This window comes from Apiotrichum porosum, assembly GCF_003942205.1.
Source record: "Apiotrichum porosum strain DSM 27194 chromosome Unknown scaffold_4, whole genome shotgun sequence".
NCBI classification, from domain to species: Eukaryota; Fungi; Basidiomycota; class Tremellomycetes; order Trichosporonales; family Trichosporonaceae; genus Apiotrichum; species Apiotrichum porosum.
Window position 1 is genome coordinate 910,655 of NW_021167111.1, and position 23,841 is coordinate 934,495.

At 60.5% G+C, this 23,841-nt stretch overlaps 9 protein-coding genes across 9 annotated transcripts; 5 read left to right on the forward strand and 4 right to left on the reverse strand.

Annotated features, from left to right (window-relative positions):
• Nucleotides 1–1,904: 1,904 nt before the first annotated feature.
• EHS24_007084 (uncharacterized protein) lies at nt 1,905–2,651 on the forward strand (the record flags this gene model as incomplete). The annotated part of the gene is made up of 2 exons (XM_028622460.1): nt 1,905–2,195; nt 2,301–2,651. The coding sequence occupies 2 exons, from the start codon at nt 1,905–1,907 to the stop codon at nt 2,649–2,651; spliced, it is 642 nt and encodes a 213-aa protein (XP_028477352.1).
• Nucleotides 2,652–2,911: 260 nt separating this feature from the next.
• Nucleotides 2,912–4,244, reverse strand: IPC1 (Aureobasidin resistance protein Aur1; the record flags this gene model as incomplete). The annotated part of the gene is made up of 2 exons (XM_028622461.1): nt 2,912–3,498; nt 3,560–4,244. 2 exons carry the CDS (start codon nt 4,242–4,244, stop codon nt 2,912–2,914), a joined length of 1,272 nt encoding a protein of 423 aa, XP_028477353.1.
• Nucleotides 4,245–5,169: 925 nt separating this feature from the next.
• Nucleotides 5,170–6,873, reverse strand: EHS24_007086 (uncharacterized protein; the record flags this gene model as incomplete). The annotated part of the gene is made up of 7 exons (XM_028622462.1): nt 5,170–5,329; nt 5,381–5,615; nt 5,659–6,113; nt 6,153–6,196; nt 6,374–6,568; nt 6,720–6,750; nt 6,836–6,873. The coding sequence occupies 7 exons, from the start codon at nt 6,871–6,873 to the stop codon at nt 5,170–5,172; spliced, it is 1,158 nt and encodes a 385-aa protein (XP_028477354.1).
• A 1,361-nt stretch (nt 6,874–8,234) lies between these two features.
• On the forward strand, nt 8,235–11,335 carry EHS24_007087 (uncharacterized protein; the record flags this gene model as incomplete). Its single annotated transcript, XM_028622463.1, has 3 exons — nt 8,235–8,938; nt 8,994–9,210; nt 9,275–11,335. The coding sequence occupies 3 exons, from the start codon at nt 8,235–8,237 to the stop codon at nt 11,333–11,335; spliced, it is 2,982 nt and encodes a 993-aa protein (XP_028477355.1).
• A 548-nt stretch (nt 11,336–11,883) lies between these two features.
• Nucleotides 11,884–13,475, forward strand: EHS24_007088 (uncharacterized protein; the record flags this gene model as incomplete). Its single annotated transcript, XM_028622464.1, has 4 exons — nt 11,884–12,034; nt 12,191–12,675; nt 12,730–12,806; nt 12,866–13,475. 4 exons carry the CDS (start codon nt 11,884–11,886, stop codon nt 13,473–13,475), a joined length of 1,323 nt encoding a protein of 440 aa, XP_028477356.1.
• A 351-nt stretch (nt 13,476–13,826) lies between these two features.
• On the forward strand, nt 13,827–17,412 carry EHS24_007089 (uncharacterized protein; the record flags this gene model as incomplete). Its single annotated transcript, XM_028622465.1, has 7 exons — nt 13,827–14,334; nt 14,410–15,305; nt 15,345–15,619; nt 15,685–15,786; nt 16,065–16,090; nt 16,146–17,047; nt 17,101–17,412. The coding sequence occupies 7 exons, from the start codon at nt 13,827–13,829 to the stop codon at nt 17,410–17,412; spliced, it is 3,021 nt and encodes a 1,006-aa protein (XP_028477357.1).
• A 149-nt stretch (nt 17,413–17,561) lies between these two features.
• On the reverse strand, nt 17,562–19,312 carry EHS24_007090 (uncharacterized protein; the record flags this gene model as incomplete). The annotated part of the gene is made up of 7 exons (XM_028622466.1): nt 17,562–18,013; nt 18,057–18,236; nt 18,314–18,363; nt 18,413–18,641; nt 18,681–18,749; nt 18,789–18,965; nt 19,021–19,312. 7 exons carry the CDS (start codon nt 19,310–19,312, stop codon nt 17,562–17,564), a joined length of 1,449 nt encoding a protein of 482 aa, XP_028477358.1.
• A 407-nt stretch (nt 19,313–19,719) lies between these two features.
• Nucleotides 19,720–20,799, reverse strand: EHS24_007091 (uncharacterized protein; the record flags this gene model as incomplete). Its single annotated transcript, XM_028622467.1, has 5 exons — nt 19,720–20,057; nt 20,103–20,255; nt 20,293–20,504; nt 20,541–20,667; nt 20,709–20,799. 5 exons carry the CDS (start codon nt 20,797–20,799, stop codon nt 19,720–19,722), a joined length of 921 nt encoding a protein of 306 aa, XP_028477359.1.
• A 1,690-nt stretch (nt 20,800–22,489) lies between these two features.
• On the forward strand, nt 22,490–23,666 carry DIM1 (Dimethyladenosine transferase; the record flags this gene model as incomplete). Its single annotated transcript, XM_028622468.1, has 4 exons — nt 22,490–22,671; nt 22,734–22,895; nt 22,937–23,426; nt 23,475–23,666. 4 exons carry the CDS (start codon nt 22,490–22,492, stop codon nt 23,664–23,666), a joined length of 1,026 nt encoding a protein of 341 aa, XP_028477360.1.
• Nucleotides 23,667–23,841: the final 175 nt, after the last annotated feature.

The following is a 23,841-nucleotide window of genomic DNA, read 5'->3' on the forward strand; positions in this document are numbered from 1 at the left end:
ATCAGCGTGTGGCTGCGGGGGGGGCACTGTTCCGTGCAAGATCAGAGGATGGCGGTGCACACTAGCGTCGCCTCATCTCTCAATCTTGGTCCGACGGGGGAACAAGCGACATGTCGGGGACCCCCCAGCCCAGAAGCCAGAAGCCAGAAGCAAACCCATTTCCACCCTTGCCACACGGCGATCGTTCCCCCCCCACACCTATCATCGTTGCTCCTGTATTCTGCAACGCCGCCAGCCACATCAATGTCCTGCACGTCTCTGCCCCTGCTCGCCATACGCGGCCGTACGCCACTCGCCGCTGGCCACTGGCTGGCGGGGCTGGCAGAGCGAACAGCAGTACAGCACCGCGTGTGGTTTGGCGATTCGTGAGCCCCCCTCAGCTCTGCTCTGGTCGCTAGTTGCAAGCGAGGATCCTGTAGATCCTGTGGCTCCTGTGGCTCCTGTGGCCGGTGTGGATCACGCGTCCCGATCAGTGGCACGGGCCCCTCGTAGCCTGTGGTGGGATCGCCACGAAGGGTAGACCGGTAGACATCAAAGAGAGAGAGAGAGAGAAGGGCCAGAAGAAGAAGCGGGAAAACGTGCAGGTGAGTGCGCAAGTGGACGGCCACTTTAGGCCACCATTACCTTCCAGCTTCCTGCCCCCCCCCCCCGGGCCCGAACAAGGTCTCGGACGCCAGTGGCCAGTGGACCTGGCAGATCGGTGGTGCCGCATGGGCACATGGAGATCTTCATCGAAGAAGGCTGGAGCGCCGGAGCCATGGCGCGACGCCGCAGATACGTACAGTACCTGCCGCTCGATCGTCGTTGGTTGGCAGTGTGTTCGACGATCAAGGTGTGGCACAGGTGATGCCCGTTAAGTGGCAGCAGCGGGCAGAAACACTTGCCTCTCCAGCTCGGTTCGTCGTCGAGCCAGGGGTCTTTCAAGTCCCGCATGGTCATGGTCATGGGCCAGGGCGGGCTGTGCTAGCTGTGGCCGGTATCGATGGGTGCTGGCTATGTATGTGACCCCGATGCGGCTGGCAGCGGCGCAGCCGTGTAAGGTGTGGTGTCGGAAATGGGTGCCTGCAGTACCTGGCTGCGTGGCTCACAGCTGACTGGAGAGGACGATCCCCCGAGACGGCTGTCATGCGTTTTGGCGTTGCTCTTTCACTCCATCTCTCTTCACCGTTGTCACAGCACAACGTTGCATGGTGCGTTTTGATTTATCGGCCACGAAAAGAATCCCAGCATTCCCCGTATCACTGCTACCGTTTATCAGAACGTGAACCTGTTCTGTCTGCTTCCACACCAGACACTGAACCGTCGCCGCCCACACCCCGTCGCGTGCGTCAGAGCGCACCAGACATCCTTAGTTTTGCGCGTCCTCTTGCGCTGCTTCACTCGCACGTTCTCTGACCCTCCCTGTACCTCCTCCCACTTGTATCCCTTCCCCCCTTCCCTTTCCCCACTCCCCCTCTGTTAAGCGGCAGCCGTCTTCCTCGTAGACGACCTGCCAGCCCGTCGGAGGGGACATGGACACTGCGAGCCAGATCTACCCGGACTGGCGGCGCAGGCGTATACGATCAATCTGGCTCTGGGACCAGAATATGGTGTCAGTGGGCGCAGACTGTTACTACAATGCGTGTACATTTATAGAGACCATGCAGCAGGCAGCGTACATGCTGTAGCTTTCGTGCGTTGGTGGCCTGCGACGCGCAGTGCGTGCACACTGTGAATCTGGAGAGCAGACCACGGCTGTTTGGTTGTCATTCGCGCCTTTCCACCGCAGGCGTGTGTGCCCCCGCTTTTCCACGCCTATCCATCCGAAAAAGTCGAATCCGCGAACCACTCCGTTGCAACACTCATCTACTGCAACATCGCGAGACTCATCGACCAGCAACCACACACTGCACACACACCCCACCATGGTCGCCCCCGCCACCCGCACCCTCGTCAGGGGCATGCACACCACTGCGCGCGCGCTCAACGAGCCTATCACCTCGAACTTTCTCGCCCGCCTCGGCGCCCGCAGCGCCGAGGACGGCAGCGGCTCGCGCTTCCCCCGGCTGGGCTCGTCTTCGACGGCCTCGTCGTCGTCGGCCAACGGCGGCGCACGGCCCGCCGCCAACATCAACGACACTGCGCGCGGCATGATCAGCGACGCGACGTACGGCGGCGGCGGGTTTGATGGCCGCAAGCGCTTTGTCGCGAGCGAGGTGAGTCGAGTGCAGCTGTGAAAGCATGGCTGCGCTAGCTGTTTCCTTGCTTTCCATAATACTCACCACCACTCTCCCCCCCCGTCTTTCTCTCTCTCTCTCCAGGTCGTCGCACCCCACGCATACTCGCGCAAGGAGCTGTACGTGTCCGAGGAATTGCGCCGTCCGGGCCCGCGCCCGCCGCTCCTGGGCCCCCCCAAGGCCGTGGCCAAGCGCATCGACCCGTTCTGCCTCACGCGCACGTCGCCGCTCGACCACACCATGAACCCGAACATTGTGCACCACTACATGAACGCAATTGGCAAGATCCAGGGGCGCGCAGAGACGGGCCTGACGTGGAAGAACCAGCGGCTCGTGGGCAAGATGGTGCGCCGCGCGCGCGCCATGGGCGTCGTGTCCAAGTGGGCCAAGGTGAGCCGTGGGCAGGCGCTCGGCGCCTTTTACCCGCGCGCATAGGTGGAGCAAACGGGGCAAAGGATTGGGCAAGGACAGCACATAGCATAGAGATTAGGGTGTGGCCAAATGCATCGTTTCTCGTTCTAGGTTTTTGGTATGTGTGTGTGCGAGTAGCGAGGTGGGGTGGGGGGGGGGGGGGGGGGGGGGGGGGGGGGGGGGGGGGGGGGTAGATATCGGGACCGAGGGGGGTGCCAACGGAAAGTAAAGTGTCCTCGTACCAGCGTCAAGCGTCAAATCCTATCCTATCCACATCCACTTGCTCAATGGGCGTCCTCGCCGAGCACCTTTGTCTCGCCCCACGACACTGTGCGCTTGTTGCGTGCGCCAGCAGACGACTCGGCCTCGTTACCCTCAATGGCGGCCTCTTCGTCTGCCTCGCCGCTGTCCTCGAGCTTGCGGATCTCCTCGTCAAAGTCGACGTCGCGGTCGCGCGCGGCGTCGGGGGCCGTAGTGACCATTTCGTACCCGTCTCCCTGGGACCACTTGAGGCCGTCAATGTCGCGGAACTCGAGGGGCATGAACAGGTAAAAGACCAGCACCGACAGGCACGCGCCGCCCGACAGGTCGAACAGGTAGTGGTGCGAGAGGTACATGGTGGCCCACCACAGGATGCCGACGTAGCCCCAGTACAGCGGCTTGAGGAAGGGGAAGAAGTGCGAGAGGAACAGCGCCTCCATGACGGCACAGCCCGAGTGGAGCGAGGGGAAGGCGCCGAACACGAGCGGCGCGTTGCCAAACGTGTTGGTGTAGCCCGACGAGTGGAAGAAGCGGTCGATACGCAGCAGGCCGCCGGGCGAGCCGGGCATGCCATAGTTGGCCGGGGTGAGGCCGTGGATCAGCTCGTACCCTGCAAGAAAAAGGCGAACGTCAGCGAGGGAGAGAAAAGAAGAATCACCTAGCCCACTTACATGGAGCTGAGCACGGCAGGAGGATCTGGGTGATGACGCCAAAGAGGTTCATGAATCCAAACGCCTTGCCCCAGAACTGGGCGCTTCCGCGGGGACCAAACACCCAGAGGAAGATGGCGACCACGCCGGGGAGCGCAAAGTGGAGCACGCCGTAAGGGAGCCACGCGAGAATGTCCAGCAAGGGGTGGGTGAAGCGTGTCTGCAGGTCGGAAATGTTGGCGCCGTACATGACCGACTCGAGGGCCGGGAGGAGGGCGACGTGGATGCCCGGGCGCGAGCTGGTGGGCACGTAGCGCGCGCAAAAGAACATGACGACCCAGGTGAGCACGGGCGTGGCCGGCCACACAAACTGGGACGTGAGCGGGATGGCGACGGCGATGGACCAGCTGGTCACGATGAGCAGCTTGAGCGGGACGCTCGGCATGATCCACAGCGTGTACGCCCACACGGCGGCCATGAGCGACCACTGCGCGAGGTCGGCCAGCGTCGGCTTGTGCGCCTTGGCCTTGGCCACCGTCTTGCGTGGATCCCGCGACAGGTCGAGACGCTGCAGCGCAGCGGTCACGGCGAGGACCGCCGGCGTGAGCAGGTGCTTGGGGCTCGTGGGGAGCGAACTGGGGACAAACGGCATGTTGCGGGCGACTCGCGCAATGGGCGCAACTACCATGCGAGGGATGGTGGACATGATGGAGCGGCGAGCGAGCGAGCACGCAGCAGCCGCCAGCGAGGGGTGTGGGTGTGCGTGTGGGGTGGGTTAGGGGGGGGGTTTGGTACTGGGCGACGCGGGCGCGGGGCCGAAAAACGTGCAACTGTCGACGTCGACGCTGCGGGCGGCGGTCACGTCGTTCTAATGCGTTAGTAGGGGGCTGCTCCAATCAAGGTAATAAACCGGGTGGCCAAAGGGGGTACCCTGGAATACTTACAAAAGGGGCTTCGATGAGGGCTGCTGCGGTGGGCCTTGAAGCTAGATTATAAGGATGTGTTGGAAGAGCAAGTGGGAGGGAGCCATGGAGATGGAGAGAAGAGGTGTGTACAGAACGCGCGCGCACACTGATAGATCCACAACACGCACGCCGCCCAGGCCCCGAGACACTGCACTGGCCGCTGGCCGCTGGCGGCGTTGGGCGCGTTGGAGCAGTTGTGACGGCGAAACAACCGGGGTATATGCGGGGGCAAACACGCTCATGCCATCTGGCATTTTGGCCATGGCGTCGAGCAGACGCGTACGACGTCTCTTGCTAGTGATCCAGTGACTGCCTGCGTCTTTTGCTATACACATATATGCATCGCCAAGTACAAAGGTGGGGGGAGTTCAGTGTGCTTCTGGGTGGTTCCTTTTTTCCAACAAAGATTCTGGGTAGAGTTCGTCGTCGTCGTCGTTTATGTTTTGTTCCCCGCGCGGGCGGCCTGTGGGATCGTTGTTCTGTCCGTCTGTCTGTATACCGTCTAAGCGCCGGCTGCCAACGCTGCAGGCTGCGCCGAGAATGAGTTGAGAAGAAGAGGAGGAGTGTAGATTGGTGTGAGAGAGAGAGAGAAAGGGGGTCGTGGTGGGATTTCACTTTCACTTTCTCTCGCTACAGCCGCGCGCGTGTACCGGCAATGCCGAGTCCCTAGGCGCTCTTGGTCTCGGTGACGACCGTCTTGACGGCGTCGAGGACCTTCTGGATGTCGCCGCGCGAAGCGTCGGTGACGGTGACGCCCATGTGGCCGACACGGAAGTAGGTCGAGGCAATGTCCTTGTGGAGACCGCCGGCAACCACAACGTCGAGACTGCAGGGGAAGAGTTAGCATCGGTGCGCGACGGGCACCACTCCAACTCACGCGGCAAGCTTGGGGAGGATGGCGGCCGAGACGCCCTCGGGGTACTTGACGGCGCTCATGCCGTTGGCAGCAATGTCGCGGCTGAGGGGAACAAAGCCACAGCCGAGCTTGGCAAGCTCGTCCTTGACGTGGTTCGAGACCTTCTTGTGGAGGGCAAAGCGCTCCTCGAGCGACGGCGACTCCTCAGTGATGGCCTTGAGGGCCACCTGGAGCGCGTAGATGAGCTGGACGGGGGCTGAAAAAGAGTTAACCGTTGCCCAAAGGTTTGTTAAACTCACGAGTAGCAAAGTACTTGGCCGAGCCCTCCTCGTAAGCGCGCATGATCGGCAGCCAGCGGTTCCAGTTGATGTAGTACGAGGGGACGGGGGTCTTGCGGTTCTGGAGGGTCTCGAGGGCGCGGGCAGAGGCCATGACGACCGAGAGACCGGGAGGGACACCGAGACCCTTCTGGGTGGCCGAGATGACAATGTCAAGGCCCCAGTCGTCGAAGCGGATCTCCTCCGAGGCGACAGAGCACACGGCGTCGAGGGCAATGAGCGTGTCGGGCGAGTGCTCCTTGATGAGCTTGGAGTAGTGGGCCGCGGGAGCGAGGACACCGGTCGAGGTGTCGACGTGGGTGATGGTGATGAGCTTGACCTTCTGGCTCTTGAGCGCAGCCACGAGGTCCTCGTCAGACACAATACCGCCGACGGGCGCGGTGATCTTGGTCACCTTGGCACCGTAGGTCTCGAGGCTAGCGGGTTAGCTGAATGAACCTTTGGTATCAGCTCACCAGTCAGCAAAGGCGGCGCCAAAGTAGCCGTGGTCGACGACAATCTGGGCAGGTCAGTACGCGTCACACATTGCGATGGAAGTCGTCCGGATAAATATCAAGGTGGGCAATCGGTGTCCCCCGTGAGGTATCCAACCACTCCTTGCTGGGGGCACCGTGTGCACCACTACTCGCCCAGGACAGGTTTGTTTACCTCCCTCTCTCCCACAAAAGACACTCACAGCGTTGTCGCCAGCCTCAATCAGGTTGGCGCCGGCAGCGTCCCAGCCCATGGTGCCCGAGCCGGCAATGAGGAAGGGCTGGCCAGTCTTCTCGGCGTAGAGGACCTTGCGGAGCATGCGAATGCAGTCGCCGAACACGGGGACGAACGCGGGCGACACGTGCGAGGTACCGGGGGTGGCATTGGCAAGGAGAACCTGGACATTAGCGTCAACTAAAGAGGTGAAAAGCGGGGATGTGGCTGTCTGTCATCGGAAAAGACCCGGTCCGCCACGACCTTTGTTCTTTCAACACTCCAGTCTCTTCCGACAACACGACGAGCATGCACATCTCGCATACGGATCTCACGCTATCATGGACCTCGATCGGGCCAGGGATGCTGTGCATGCATGTCAGCGAGACAAGAACGACGAAGAAGCGTGGGGACGAGAAGGAGAGAAGGAGGGAAGTGGTGGGAGACGTACACGAGGAGCTTGTGGGGCGCCTGCTTGAAGTTGGACATTTTGGGCGGCTATCTGCGTGCTTCGGGGAGTGTGTCTAAGCAAGGAATGAAAGGAATGAACGCGAGTGCAAAGCTGCGACGGATGCTTGGATGCTTGGATGCGTTTGGGGGGGGGGGAGTGTGGTGTGGTGGAACGAACAGGAGAGAGATGGCGATGGTGTTTCTTTTAGGTGCGGTGTCTCATGGGATATGCCGGACCGGCTGTGGGCGGTGGGGACGCCGAAAAGTGGAGGTCTGGCGGGGTCTGCGCGGGCGAGAGAGAGGGGATCGAGGGGATCGCCCACCCGCAGCAGCGCGGGCCAAGCAGGCAAAGCGCGCAACAAGCAGCCCACGCAGCCCAGGACGTGCCAGGACATTGGTATCGCACACACCCGGAGCGGAGACGGCGGGGTATCCGGTGTACGCGATTGGCAAACAGTAAAGTGGAGGTCGGCAGGGGCCTGATAAGGGGGCGGATCGGAAGAATATAACAAATGCCGAGAGACCAAAGTACACGTCATCGTGCGTTTATTAACCAGGAGGAGCTTATAAGTAACCGAATCCGGGTATACGCCTCCGATCGCTCTTCCGTCATGGCAGAGCGCAGAGAGGTCGTCAATGATCACAGCTGCTGAGCTGCTGCGCACCTGGGAGCCAGGAGTCTGCGTATCCGGCGCCAGCCCCCTGGACCCCCGGTGCTGTGCATCTATCGCTTCGCCCTCGATCTGTATCTGTCAGAGCATCATGCATGCATACACATGTCCCCCTTGCTGCAAGCTACCCAGGGACGCACAGGGAGAGAGAGCGACTTGGCGGGGGGGACGGTTTGTGCGCCTCGAATGCGGCCCAACGAAAGCGGCCAGGAGGTGTCAGGAGAGAGCGGTTTATTGCTAAGTTGGGCGAGAACTGGGGGGGCCAGCGAGAGAGAGCAGTGCCAGCCAGCCGCCAGAGTGATATATCCCAGTGACGCGCGCGTGGGGTGTGGCCAGAGTGGGCGAGATGGCACGTCTATTCTTACCATCCAGAGCATAACCGCCGCGCGCACACGCATAAACGACCCGACCCACACACAACGCCCGACACACACACCCCGTTCAAACTAGCTGGCTTCTCACTGTTGCACACACTTTCCTCCCTCCCTCATTCCCTTCTCGGCTTCCATCCACACGTTTCTTCTTCCTGTTCACCCCCTTGGCTCGTCCCCATTATCCCTGTCAAAACAACGCGCACGGCCCGCTCCGCAAACCCCCCGACCCAGCTGCCGTACAGCGCACCACCACCACACACACACACAATTCAAACGACACATCCACTCCATTCATTTCCCCCCCTTCCCATCTTAACTCTCCGACAGCTGCCAGCACCCACCTGCTCGTGTGCCCATGGCGGTGGTCTCCAACCCACCCCCGAGCGCGCCGATCGCGCTCGATACCTTTCGCCCTGACTGCAACGACAGCGTCGTCCCCGCCAGCAACGGTCATGCGTACCCACCGTCCGCCGCAGCGGTGGGGTCCGCTTGGCCGGACAGCTCGCCTCACAAGACCATAGACGGAGCGGCGACGTCAAGGAACCTTGGTGATGAAGGCAAGAATAAGCCGTTTTCGGGCGAGATGGTGGCCAAAGAACCCCTCCCGTACCCGGACACCACTCTGGCATCGTACATGGTCAAGCACCCAGACCACACAGTGGGTCGGGCCATGAAGAAGATGTACCCAAAGGCAAACCCCGTTGTCCGCCTGGCGTACCGCTTCCGAGTCAAGCACTCTGTCGTCGACGGCATGACCGACAAGGAGCTCGCGTTCTGGGAACAACGTGGACCCGAGCTGCGTCGCAAGGCAGGCTGGAAGCTGCCCGGTGAGGACGCCGAGGGCGTCGAGGTCTCTGAGCTCTTTTGGAAGATGTACCTCTCGCTCATGCCCACCCTCACCCGCGACCCACTGGCCGGCATGACTACGCCCGACTTGATGGGATCAACAACCACCATGCCCCTCACCATCATCTCCCTCATCCCAGACATTATGCGGCACTTTCGCGACGTCATTGTCCGCGCTCAGACCGAAGTCTTCATCGCCACCAACTACTGGCAGTGAGTTTGTGTACGAGGCTTGTTCGGGTCCCAGTTTGCTGACACAGTCCGCCAGACCGTCCAACTCGGTTACCACAGTGTCCACGGCGCTCAAGGACCTCTCGACCCGCGTGGTCAAGGCCGGCAGGCCAAAGGTCGTCGTCAAGCTCATGTATGACCGTGGATCGTGGGCCCAGTTGTGGAATGCGCATGCCCCCGTGTCCGCTGTCGAATGGAAGCCCCTCGACCTCCCGGACCCCGAGGAAATCCCTGGCCTAGAGCTCGAGGTTGTTGTGAGTACCATGAGAAGCGGGGCTGCGCATTTCCGAAACAAACAGTGTCTGACTTGTTGTACAGAACTTTCACAAGGTCCTGCTTGGTACCTTCCACGCCAAGTTTGTCATTGTCGACCGCAAGGTGGTCCTCCTGTCTAGTAATAATATCCAGGACCGCCCCAACCTCGAGCTCATGACCCACCTCGAGGGCCCTATCGTCGACTCTTTCTACGACGTTGCCCTTCACTCGTGGTACAACAAGCTCTCGCCCCCGCTCCCGTGCATGGACAAGCCATACGACCCCCCACGCGACGAGAGCGGCAACCCGTGCTACCTGTTCCGCGACCACAACCCATACTTTCGTGAGATCGAGGTGCTCAAGGCGGCGCGCGCGGCTCGCAAGCTTCTCCGTCTTCAAACAGAGGACATTGACGCCGACCGTGCCCGCAATCTCGCGTCAGCACACCCGGCACACGAGCGTCTTGTCGAGGCTGTCCGCCAGGCCATGGCGTCGCAGCGTCAAAACCTCCAGCACGCTCAAGAGGAGATTGCCCTTCGCTCAGCGCACACGATGAAGGAGCTGCGTGGCTTTGGCGAGAGGATGGGTTTCAGCAGCAGGCCAGGAAGCCGCCGTGCAAGCCAGACGGACCTGACCAAGCTCACCCGCGACTTTGACGAGGAGACGGCTGCCAACTCGGCAGCCAACGCGCGTCGCGCACCGGCACCGGCCTCGGAGGCCCGCACGTCGCCAACTCTTACCGAGCAGCGCGTCTTGGTGCCCCGCTCAAAGACCATGCCTCTGCCGCAATACAAGGACCACCACCCTCGTTTCAGCATCGACGGCGGCAGCGAGTATGGCGGCGACAGCACGACGGCGGCCACGTCTCAGCGCCAGAGCTTCCACTCGGCCCGCGAGACGTTTTCCGACCACCACCAGGTTGCCCCACTCAACATTAACACCAACCTCGATGCCCCAGGGATTACGGGCAACCTGATGGTCGACAGCCCCGTGGCTGACAACGCCGGCCTGCCTCGTCAGAGCATCGAAGGCGTCCTGGCTGAGAAGACGGACGACGACGATCACGACAAGGCCGACGGCGAGTCGCCCTTCCTTCACGAGTCGGAGAAGCCTCCCAAGCCGTTCCCTCCCCACATTATCACCGGCGCCGGCCTCCAGGGCAACACCGCGGGAAACGCCACTCCTCCCCGCTCGGGTGCGTCCACACCCCGGTACGGCTGGCAAGACGGCCTGCATTCCGGTGCCCAGTCGCCGCTGTACTACCCCAGGATGTCAATGGACGAGGAGATTCCCCCCGAGGGCGGTACCAAGCGCATGTTCAAGCTCTCCAAGCGCTTCAACGCCGGCGCACTGAGCGAAGCATGGGCGACGGTCGAGGACAGCGACGATCTGGACCAGTTCCGCCCGCACGTCGTCCATGCCCCACACGACCCGTTCCCCGTTGCCATGGTGTGTCGTCGCCCACACGGCATGCCCGGTCACCAGGACATTCGCAACCCGCAAAACGCCGCGTGGCTCGCTGGCTGTCGCTATGCCAAGAAGAAGGTGTTCATCCAGACCCCGACGCTCAACGCGCGCCCCATTGTGCGCGCTGTCATGGCCGCGTGTCGCCGCGGCGTTGAGGTCCACCTCCTCCTCGACCTCGGCTTCAACGACATGGGCGAGAGTATCCCCGGCCAGGGCGGCACCAACGAGCAGGTCGTTGACCGCCTGTACAAGAAGCTCGGCTCCGAGGGCAAGTCCAAGCACCTCCACGTCTTCTGGTACACTGGCAAGGACCAGATCCGTCCCCTGAACGCCGTCAAGAAGCAGCGCAACTGCCACATCAAGCTGGCCGTCTACGACGACGAGGTCATGATCCTCGGCAACGGAAACCAAGACTCGCAGAGCTGGTTCCACTCGCAGGAGATCAACGTCATGCTCGACTCGAAGCAGGCGGTCGCCGAGCTCCTCGAGACTCTGCTCGCCAACCAAAACACCATCAGGTACGGCGGTGTCGACGCCGACGGTGTCTGGCACGACAGCGAGGGCAAGACCCTCCAGGACTATGGCGCGACGGGCGGAGGCGGCCTCATGGGCGGCATCCGCGCCATGATCAACTTTGCAAAGGCTGCGGCAAAGTAGAGCGTCGTCCCGCGACAGCTCGCCTCTCATCTACAACATCCGCACACACGAACTTTCCCACCCACCCCCTCAGTCTCACTTTACTTCACCCCCTCATCCATTGATCCATTACACGACTGGTCCCTTTCCTCCCCACCCCCACCCCCAACCCCTCATTCTCGCTGCACTTGACCCTCGCACTACACAAAGCTGTCACGAGGGGCGACGGAGGGTATATATTGCTGTCGAGGCTGTCCGTCACTCCCGCACACCGCACGATCACACGCACGCTGTCAAGATAGAATAATTTTGCCTACCATTGTAGTTTTATTGTCCTTCTGCATTTGTTCACGCTTACGGTGGACCGTGGTTACAAGCAGAGGGTTTACAAGTCGGCTGCAAGGATTATATCAGCGGAAGGAGATTGGGCGAACGACGGAGATGGAATCTCCGTTTGCGGAGGAGCGTTCGGAGCGTCCTTCTGGAAAGTCGGGTTTGTTGCTTTCTCCGACCAACGACGCTCGCTCGCTCGCTCGTCTTCATCAACTCTCTCTCTGACTGACAGCACGATGGCCTCGTCCCGCCCCGCCGTCGTCCTCCATACGACCCCGCCGCTGGCGCCGTTGCCCGCCAGCGACGCCGAGAGCATCCGGCTCCTGTGCACCCTCCGCCTGGGCGGTGTGCGTGCCGGTGTCGAGACGGCCGAGTGGTCTGCGAACGGTGAGTTCCGAGGATCCGAGTGTCTGGAGCGCTGGCCCTTGGTCTGGTCGTGCCCGCTGTTCATGACCAGAAACTACCCATGGCAACGACACGGCGAGACCCAAGCCATGTCCAGACCCGTGCCGTAACATGCGCTACAGAAACTGACAGACCCAGGCAAGCCCTTTGTGACGCTCAACGGCGTCGGCCTGCGTGCGCGCTACTTCCCCTCGCTGCCAAACTACACTCCGCTCGACGCGCGCCTGTCAGACACACAGCGCGCCGACGCCGCCGAGTGGACGGCCTTCATCGACGGCCAGGTCACCGACCTCGTCAACCACTCGCTCTACTCCCTGCCGGCCAACTATGCGCTGGTCCTGCGCGCCCAGCTGGCCGCGCTGAGTTTCCCGCAATCGCACTATGTGCCCCAGCGTATTCTGGGAGTGCACGCGGCGCGCCTGCGCGCCGTGGGCCTGTGGGGCGTGGGCGGCGGCGGCGACGACGAGAACACCCCCGCCGAGCCGGGACTGCAGCCCGACAAGACGCCGCTCGAGGACGCCGTCGTCGTCGCGCCGGGCGGGACGCGCGCGCCGCGCGCGTGGAGCGGCTGGAACGCCGGCGTCGAGGCCGCAGAGCGCAAGCGCAAGTTTGGCGAGGAGAAGGTGCGCTGGGCGTATACCGTACACGAGAGCCAAGAGCCAAGCTGACACGAACAGATCCGCCAGCGTGCGCGGGCAGCCTTTGACCCGCTGGCACGCAAGCTTGGAGCTGGCATGTACTTTTTCGGCAGCCGGTGAGTGTCGTGTTATACTGGGGGGTTATATCTGCATGGCCACGTTCTGACGACCCCAGCCCGTCGTCCTTGGACATTGCGCTGTTCGCGCAGCTCGCCCTCGTCCTGGACACGTCGCTCCCGGCCCCGCTCCTCTGCGACCTGCTGCTGGACGAGTACCCGACCCTCGTGTCGCACCACGAGCGCATGCTCGAGGCCTTCCCAGACGGGTGGAAGGGCGTGCAGCGCCTGCCGGCCCCGCCTGCGCCGACGCTGTGGTCGACGCTGTCCGGCGCGCTGCCGTGGTCCTCGGCCTCGTCGTCCTCCGCGTCGGTGCCGGCGAGCACCGACGGTGAGAGCAAGTCCAAGGACGAGCGACGCAAGGAGGCCGCGCAGCTGCGTAAATTCCGGTACGCCCGCTGGGCGTGGTTTGCCGGCGCGGGCCTCGCGCTCGTGACGTACGTGCTGGCGTCGGGCCTGGTGGATATCTCGTTTGACGATGTCAATGAGGAGGATGAGGATGACGAGGAAGAGGAGGACGAGTGGGTCGTGGAGGAGGAAGTTGACGGCGAAGGGGAGGGGGAAGGTGGGCAGGCGCCGACGGACCTGTACGCCTTTATGGGTTATAGGGGTGGCGGCTTGCCTGTGGCAGACGACGACGATGAGGAGGAGGAGACAGCAGCCGAATAGATCTACATGCAGACACTGGAACCTCCAGCATTACTCCAGCATTGCTCGCGGCGATACGATGCGCCCTTGTAGATGTGTGTGTTTGTGTGTGTGTTCTTGAGCGATCGTACTTGATGTGAGAGTCTGTGCTTGCCACGGGACTCTGCGCGACGCGGAACCGACGCGTCGTCGAGACGGAACACGAAATTGCCACCCACCGGGATGTGGTTGCTCGTCGACTCAAAATCATTGTGCCTTCGTTCAACACTTTTCCTCATCCTACACATCACTCACCACTCACACATCCACACCTACACACCACACTTCGAGACTTCCACCCCACATACACCTCCCCATCCCGGTCCCAGCGCCATGGCGGCGGACGGCGGAATGACCGTGTCGCCACCGCTCCCTGCGCTCCCCCCACTCCGTCCCAAGGACACCAACACCACCGCAGCCCGCAACAGCAAGGCAGCCACGCGCGGGAGTCGCGGCCAAGTGCCCCGTCCTCTTGGGTCGACGTTAGCCGACTCGCTACTCGTACTCGACAAGGCGATTGCAGACTCGGCACCCCCTCCTTTGGTCCAGCGGCAGTGGATCCCAGCGCGCGGTGGCGGCCGTGGTGGTCACCGCGGTCGTGGTGGTGGTCGTGGTCGTGGCTCTGGTACGGACCATGGTCCCGCGGGCGGCGAGCGCATGGATGGGAATGGGACTCGTGGTGGAGCTGAGAAAGGTGTTGTCCATGACGTCGCCGCCGGGCGTCAGGTGCCTGCGGAACGTGGTCTTGGCCATGGCAAAGGAGGCAGGGGAGGCAGAGGAGGCAGAGGTGGCAAGGTGGCTCTTGGTGATACTCGTTTTCCTCCCGACAACCTCTGGCATGGTGAGTTGAGTACTCCGTATCACAACTGACCACCAGGTGACACTCCCCAAGGCTCACGCTCGCGGGACTCCACAGCGCATACCTTTCGCAAGCGAAACAACACCAAGAAGAAGACACCACCGGGCCCTCCAGCACCTCTCGACCACACCGCGTTCCCCCACATTATTGATCTGATTCTGGCCGACCCTGCCTCCTGGTCGGGCATGCGCACCACCTGTAGCATGTACCGCAACCGCATCCAAAAAATGATGTACCGCCACATTATCCTCTCAACAGTCTACCGCGACGGTCCCAACCTGAGCCGGGGCGCAGACGACGAGGACAGCGACGACGGCCAGTACGATCTGTACGAGGTCGAGTCGGAGCTGTACGCTGTCGAGCATCTGTCCGAGTTCAGCGCGTCGGACCCAATGGTGATTGCCGTCACGTCGCCACAGGGTCCCCTCCCGCCCTTCTCCCCACGCGAGTACGACAACGGGTGGGGAAACAGCACCGAGGACGAGGAACACCTTGGACGCTGTTCTCAACTGCTCGAGCACACGCGGGTTGTGGACGTGCCGATTGGTCTGCTCAAGTCGGACGTCAAGTGGTTTCAGAACGAGCTCAGCAACCTCGAGGTCATCCGGTACCGCTACGATCCGGACCTCGAGAACAGGAACACATACGAGGAGGAGTATGCCGACGACGTTATGAAAGCGCCGACAGTCGTTCTCGTTCCAGGCAGCCGCCGTCCAACGACCCTCGCAGAGCTGTGTGACCCGCCAGTTATGACCTTCAAGTCTCGCGCAACCCGACTCATTTCCAACGTCCTCTTCTCTCCCTTGGCCGGTCCGGTGGCGGTTCCCGTGGCTTTCTGTGACCAAGTCGACGCAGTGGTAGTCATCTTCCACCCGCTCACCCTCGCCGCCGCCACCGCCGACCCTTTTCCGGCGACATCCCCAAGTGGATGGGAATGGAAATATGATCCAACAGTGAGTCTACGGTGGTTGAAACGACACTAACCTTGGCAGCCTGAACGCAGGTGGTCCGATCTTGCAGAATGGATCTTTATTATGCTTGGCCGCGACTTGACCATCACCCTCGTCGACCTGCCGTCCCCGACCCCACTGTCTACCCGCAAGCCCGTCGACTGCTTCCTCGACCGCCTGCGTGGTTGCATGGTGGAATTCCAGGTGGATCCCGTTCCAGGAGAAACCCTGTTCGCCAAGCTCCGTTTCATGACGCGCGCAGAGTGGGAGGCTGAGGTCGGGCCCGAGGACGCCCAGCTGCAGGCTGTGGCATATTGGTGCGTTGACTGAATGACGTTCTAGTCTAACGCTCAGCGAGACGTAACTGCAAGACACCCAAAAGTGTATACAAAGTCCTCAACAGGCAAACCAAGGTTCCCAATGCCATGCATGCACCCCTCGAAATCGAAAATGCAACACCGCAGGCGCCATCACTGCGGATTGTGTATGTACCACACTGCTCTGTATTAAACGTTGAATTATGAAGCTGTTTATTTCATTTCCGTCGACGCCACTGATGGAGAAGCCCAGTGCGACTGTGTGGGTGTGTGTCCGGTGCGACCGGGGTACCGGGTGAAGGTATGGGGAATCATGCATGCGCCTCGCATCAGTCGGGTCTCTGAAGCTGTCTTTATTCTCATTCTCTCGTCTCTTCTCGCCCTGTCTCTTCATAACATTCACCACATACGGCTGGACCAGCACCATGCTCAAAACCATCCGCAGTGACATCGAATTCACCTTTTCAGACTGTGAGTCGTGGCCCCGACCTTTTGCCCTCGTCCTGGAAACTAGCTGATGGCGCAGTCCAAGCCCCGGCCCCAAAAGAGAGTGTGGTGATCGATCACTCGGCCTTTCCCGACCTTATCGACCTCATCCTCAAGTACCCAGACACGTGGATCCCTATGCGGGGGACGAGCAAGGCATTCAAGGAACGCGTTGACAAGCTGCTGTATCGCCACATCATCGTCACTCCGCACGTCGAGGTGGCTACCCCCATGTCTCTGTCGCAAGTCTCTGGAGCTGTCCCCGCAGTCCCATCAGTTGCCCCAGTTTCCACCTCCGAAGCCACTCACGAGCGCCACAGCACGCGCAGCCATGCGGAGGACCCACACGAGACACACCGTTTCGTCATCACCTCCCCACTCGGCCGGCTTCCTGCCTTCCCACCGCGCTTGTACGCCGCGTGGGGCTCATGGACGCGCTCGCCGGACCGCGACGCCTGTGCGGCTCTCCTGGCCCACACCAAGGTCCTGGAGCTGTCGGCCGGCTCGCACGGCCTGGAGTGGCTCGGGAGCGTCCTGGGTCCGCTCGACGCCCTGCGCCTTCGGCACGACGTCGCGACCGACACGGCCCTCCGGCGCCGCACCGCCGCCAAATCCGACAGAACGACGCTTGAGCAGCAGCCATGCTCCTGCAGCCACTGCGACCTCGAGTCTGACCCGGACTTTGACGCTGACCGCTGGGACTTTCGCCGGTTCCGCGCTGCCAAACTCGTCCTCCTGCCGCCCAGCACGGGGTTGGTGCCCCGCCTCGCGACCATGTACACCCATGTCCAGGCCAGGTTTGCGCGGACGGTGCACAAAGTCGTCATTCACATCGTCGGCTCCGAGTCGCCCAGGAGGAATGCGCTGGGGAGCAATTCGTGGCTGCCCAATGTCGAGACGGTGTACATTCTCAGCGAGGTCCAGAAGCATGGCGTGTTGGAGGTAAGCGTAAACTCCTCAAGCTACACACCTAAATCATGGCACTGACGAGGCAGAACTCGGCCGAAGAAACCGGCGCAAGGCCCAAGCCCATCGCTACGCACCTCACCGCCATCCTCCTGCGCCTCCGTATTCAGAAGCTCAACGGCGCAAGTACCTCGACACCCATCACGCTCGTCACTGTTCCGATTCCCGGCGACAAACCCGAGTGCAAGGCCGCCATGATTGAGCGGTCGTGGGGCCGGCTACTGCGTTCGTCGAACGGCAACTGTGCCGTGCTCGACGATGTGCCGGTGTTGTCCGAGGAGGAGTATGCGGCCACTATGGGCAGCGGGGAGATTGATGTGGAGAGCATTGAAGTCATGTAGAGCTGTAGGGTGTGTTGATGAATCGAGGGAGAGCCGAAACGATATGAGTTTATTCTGATTTTCGGCTCATTTTACCGCCACATCTTTTCTGCATCGCGGCCTGCAGCCAAGCCGTGCATCATGGCGCCCACAAAGTGCAAGCTCGCACCTTAGGCAATGATAGAGTTGGTCGTGCACGAGAATGGTCTCGCGACGTCACCCGAGTAGTCAGCCACGATGGCGCTGATGGAAGTGTACAAGCCAGGGCCGAGCATGAACAGCCCAAACGCAAAGATGGCCAGGTTGAGGACCGTCTGCAATGCCCTTGGAACGCTCGAAAACAGTTTCCCGCGGTAAAGCCACCAGTATGCGACCGCCCAGTAGATATATCCAAAGAACGAGTCAAACATCGCCGCCATGGCCGAAAGGAAGTCGCCCATCGAGGGGATGGTGGCGGCGAGTACGAACCCGAGCCCCCAGATGAGCGTCAGCAGACCCACCCAGAGACTCCACCCAACAACCGTGTGTTTGTGGTTGTGTCGCGAGTCGGCTGGGAGCAGGCGGTGGAAGAGTGTCTTGCAGGCCACGTTGCAGTAGATTGTGCCGATTACAAAAGTGGGCACTGGCTGTCAGTTTCGACGACTTGCAGACTGCCGTAAACTGACCTATCGCAAAGCCATATGCCACCTTGAGCCACTTGATGTCCAGCAGCGATCCCATGAGTGGGGCCTCGGCGTATTGTCCCAGATAGTAGTATCCGACAACAGCGATGGCGGTGAACAGGCTGAATTCCATGGCGGTGAGTGCTGCGAGCGCTTTGGGAAAGTCGGCAGGTCGCTTCATCTCTGCAAGAGGTTGGCGTCAGCTGAGACGAAACACATGTACACAGCTGAGTTAAAGCCCCGAGACTTTCGATACCCACCGGCAATGAAACTGGGGTACACGATTTGCCCCACCCAGAGGAACACGATGCTGTTGCCGTCAGCTACATGCGCCTACTAAAACGTCCAGCTGTACCCACTTGAGTACCGCGTTGAAGCCGTTGATGAATCCCGGGTTGACCCCAAACGGCCACCCTCCAAAGGTCTTGACGTCGCCAGCGGCCGGGTACACTCCGACATAGCCGGCCCCAGGGTGAGCCTGGATGCCACAGCAGACCAAGGTGACCAGGACGCTGGCGGCCATGAAGAAGACGGAGACGATGGACATGTACGAAACGTGGTTGAGGGTGCGCGGGAGTGAGATGACGACTGCAGATATAAGCACGAACCACGTAAACGACGACGTACTGCCGATTATGGCTGTGATGGCCTGGAAGACGACTGTGCATTGGGACGAGTTGCTCAGAGTGTTGAAGACTGCGCAGGTCAGTGCAAACATGGCCAAGTGTAACCTACTTTTGGCACCCGTCAGGACATGGAAGCCAACTCCGAGAATGACATTGAGGAGGAACATGATGGAGGCCATCTCGCGCGCCAGTCTCGGGGCAAAGGGGAACAGCTGTGCAGCGACATCGCAGACGTCACGGATGTGCGGGTGCTTCATGCAGAACTTCCACAAGACGTAGGATGTGTCTGTGGAGAGCATCAGGTCGACAAGAACTGGCAGCCCGTGAAGCAAGCTACTTACACCACGCGATTAGCCCGGCGCCAAAGTGGACCGCCAGAGCCACTCCCCATCCCAGGACACTGAATGACCACGAGAGGGCGAGCATGGCCAGGCAGACGTACTCGCCAAAGAGCAGGAGGGCGACCTTCTGCCATGACAGAACGCGGTACTTGATCGTGTGTCCTTCCTCCTCCTTGGCGAGGGCGGCAAAGACCTCGCTCGCGTCCTCGTCCGACAGGTCAGCCTCAAGGACAGTGTCTCTCGCCTTGTCGTCGTCTACAACGTCGAGGTACTTGTTCAGTGCGAGGCTCATGGGTAATGGAGTGAGTTGTGAAGCAACAACGACCTGCACTGTCAGTTCTCATGCCAACACTACCCGCAAAGTGGACTTGTTGTGGGTATCAGAAGCTAGAGAGGCAATGACGCCACCAGGAGAGGTCAGTCATCCTCCCTTCAGGTTCAGCGGGTGGGAGCCATTGCCGGCTCTGCCGGCGGGACAAGGAGCGGCGCTTGGTAGTGCTGTAACTCGCTGGCCGCTGGATCGCTGGGCGTTTCAAGCTGGCGTGGGACAACCTAAACTCGGTCCGAGGTTGAACAGGGTGGTCGTCCCTTCACGGGGACGCCTTGGCGCAGAGTACCTGTCAGTGTCTTGGCAGCGCTAAAATGGTTTGGTTCTTAGAGGCATCTGCGTCATCACTACTGGTCTACAAATCACCCCATCTAACACATGTACTGGTCGTCGGGCATCTTGATACCGTCGTTGATGCCGGCGACAAGACAGCGACCACCGTCGACGACAAGAACGGCGCCGTTCATGAAGCCACCGGCGTTGGAGCCGAGCAGGACGCATGGGCCACCAACCTCCTCGGGAAGTCCGGGACGGCCGACAATGCTGCGCAGAGCAGCCTTGCGGGCTCCCTCCGTGACCTGGTAGGCGTGTCCAGTGGCGCCGCCCAGGGAGCCGGTGAACTCGGAGGGGAAGATGCCGGGGCAGATGCAGTTGACACGGATCTTGGCGGGAGAGAAACGGCCAGCGAGGAGCTTGGTCATGTGGATGGCTGGGATGTTAGAACCCTGGGTCAAACAGTAGCGGGGTGGCTCACTTCCTGCCTTGGTGGTTCCGTACGACACGCTTGCGAGGGCGCGGGCAAGCATGATACCAGCAATGGAAGCGATGTTGATGATGCTGCGGACCTCGCTCTTCAGGAGCAGAGGAACAAAGGCGACAGACATGAAGTAGACAGCGTTTGTGTTGACTGTTGTCAGCTGATAGCTTGGAGCCCAGTAGCTTACTGGCGCTGGTGTACTGCCAGTCCTCGTCGTCGTGGCCATCCCACAGTGCCTTCTGGATCTTGTTGATATCGTTGACGTCGGCAATGGTGCCGCCGCGGTGGGGACGCACCACACCGGCGCAGTTGACGAGCACATCCACAACATCAGTCTGTGCCGAGATCGCCTCAAACACCTTGGCCACGGCGTCCTTGGAGGAAACATCGCCCTGGATACTGGGGGTTAGCTCTAGCGGACACCGCTCAGCTCACGGAATGACAACTCCGCCGGTCGCAGCGCCGTTGACGCTCAGCTCAGCAGCGGTGGCGTCCACCACCTCCTTGCGGCGACCGACGATGAACACCTTGGCGCCGTTGGTCACGAACGCATCGGCAATGCCTGTGGAAACGTCAGTTGGTGGTCCTCGCCGGTCCACGTACCCTTGCCGATGCCGGTGCCGCCGCCAGTGACAACGACGGTCTTGCCCTTGACGCCAAAGAGGTTCTCGAGACTGAAAGGAGAGGCGGACATTGTGTGAGGTTTCGAGTAGGTGTATTGGTGGGCTGTAGACCATCCGAGATGGCTACTTATGAGTGACCCATCTACTTCTCGGTGGCTGCTTCGGTCATCTGTTCCGTCAACGGCGACAACAAGGTCTCGGTGATCATATAGGCCGACACCCGGACGCTCGGAATCCTTTTGGCCCCTCGGGACCCCGGACATTTGGGGTCCTTATCAATTCCGGCAATCTTCCGCGGACCACTTCTTCGAGCCGACAGGCAATGTCCTCAGGGGAAGGGAGCGGAGCGCTGACATGCAATGTGTTGGCCGAGGTGAGTACCGTCGGATTCAAACGGTCAAGGAATAGCTTTCCAGTTGCATTAGAAGTGGAATTGGCTGTTGACGAAAGAGACAAGCGAGGACGTGTGACGGGTAGTAGACCGGCTGCTTTCCGCCTGTGGCCTGTGGTCCTCAGGGAAGGCGGGTCGCAGTGGCCGAACACTGCACACTTGTGCGACGTCAAGCCAACATCAGAAGTCAAGAGACCACCTGGCCAGCGACTCCCATCATGGTCATTCGCACCAGTTAGCCAGTTGGCCAGTTGAGGAGCACGCGGCAGGATCGTAAAGCCCACCACCTGATCGCTCCTCGTCACAATTCTGATCAAATCAAATGCAAAAAAATATTTCTGCCGAAGCAGACCTCTCTGATTTCAAATTTGTCATCCTTATGCAGGGGCAATGCTAATCTTCTCTGTATCGTTCCAAATTTTCTTGTGCCGGGGGTTACCCCCGGCGACAGAGACGATGTTGAAGAAGATGTAGACGACACGATGGAGCGGATTTGGAGTGGAGAAGGTCAAAATCGCCGATACGTTTTGATCCCGTCCATTTTCAGAAACGGGAGCAAACCCCGGATCCCGGAGCATATGTGGCAACGGGCCGGATCGAAAGGTGCTTTTCTCTGCCTGCAACGTTTCGCGCCATTCTCTGCCGTATCCTAGATCGTTGGACCTCAGTGATCAGTGTGCGACGTCATCTATCACGCATTGTCATCCGTCCCATTTGCCAATGTCCAGGGCCAAGTCGTTATCTTCGACGAAGACACGCTATTCCTCCACCGCCGCGTCTCCCTCCAACAATGCGAGCACAACAAGCCCGACAGGACATATCCCTCAGTCGAGACCTTGACCTTGGTGTGATGTGATTGGTGGATGTTAAGAGAGAAGTGGCGGTGGCAAATGGGAGAAGGCGAGACGACAAGTCCAAAGGCCAAAGGAGGAAGGCAGGCCAAAGGAGGGAAGGCAGTGCGAGGGAAGACTGGCCGGTCTGATCGCCAAAATGATAACCTAACCATCCCTATGCTTCCGTCGTCATCCCGCATTACAAGATCACGTCCCACATTACAGATCACGATGCCTACGAGATCTACTCGCTGCTGCGCTGGTCCGCCACACTCTGAAATACGGGTGGCCATGAGGACATTGTGCGATAACGGACGGCCCGGCCCTTGAGGTGATATTCCTAATACTATTTTGATTTTAATCCGGAGATTATTGACCGGTTTGCCACATCATTGTTGAAATTGTCCCCTTATCACCTTCTTTGCCCACGTGTAAATGCTTCCGCTAGGTGGCAAATCTCCAAGCCCTTCGTCCGTCCCAAAAGTTGACGCGCACTTCCAGGCGGTGCGACCATTAGCGACCACACCAACAACAACCATGCCCAAGGCGACCTCGCAGACGTTTACGCGCTCCCACGGCCCCGTCTCGGCGTCGAAGCGTCCCGGAGCCGCCAAGGCTGACGCGTCCGGCAGTGCGGCCACCTCAGGTGCCCGCAACCATCTGTTCAACACTGAAAAGTTCGGACAGCACATTCTCACCAACCCACTTGTGGCCCAGGGGTAAGCACAAAATGGCATTGAGGACGGCACTCCAGGTTCATCTGTACTAACTCTGCTTGTAGCATTGTTGACAAGGCCGAGCTCAAGCCCACGGATGTCGTCCTCGAAGTCGGTCCCGGTACCGGTAACTTGACTGTCAAGATCCTGCCCGTGTGCAAACGTGTGGTCGCGTGCGAGATGGACCCCCGTATGGCTGCCGAAGTGCAGAAGCGTGTGCTCGGAACGTGAGTTGCGATGCTTGTGATGAATCTAACTCTCGCGACAGACCGCAGCAGAAGAAGCTGGAGATTATCCTCGGCGATTTCGTCAAGGCCGACCTGCCGTACTTTGACGTCTGCATCTCCAACACGCCTTACCAGATTTCGTCCCCGCTCGTGTTCAAGCTCCTGTCGCACCGCCCCGTCATCCGCTCCGCGGTTCTCATGTTCCAGCGCGAATTTGCGCTCCGTCTCTGCGCCGCACCGGGCTCCAAGCTCTGGTGCCGTCTCTCGGCAAACGTCCAGATGTACGCGCGCGTCGAGCACGTCATGAAGGTCGGCAAGGGCAACTTCCGTCCTCCTCCCCAGGTCGAGTCGTCCGTCGTCCGTATCCGCCCCCACGACCCTCCTCCTCCCGTCAAGTTTGAGGAGTATGACGGTCTCAACCGTGTCGTCTTTTCGCGTATGCACAAGACGCTGCGTGCGTGCTTCAAGGCCAAGGGTGTCAAGGAGATGGTCGACAAGAACTACCGCACCTGGTGTGCCGTTAACGAGAGGGTGAGCTTGCATTTCCCGTAGCGTGTCGCCAAAGCTAACACTGCACAGCTCATCGAGGACGACTTTGACGCCTGGAAGCTGATTGACGAGATCCTCGCCGAGACCCTTGTCCCGGCCAAGACCCTCGACGAGGACGAGCAGCGCCCTGCGTTTGCCGACTCGCGTGCCGCCGCCCTGTCCGGCAACGACTTGTTAGAGCTGCTGAGGGCGTTCAACGTCCGCGGCGTCCACTTTGCTTAAAACGAAACGTGGATTTATTGTACCATTCCATTCCTCCCGGGCCTCCACCTGACATGTACACCTTATGCATTCACATGCAGCATGATAACACCTCACCCCAGCGCGCCGCCACCCGAGCACACCAATATGCTAAATTAAAGCTATCAGCGCGCCGAAAGAAAATGGATGAGCAGCA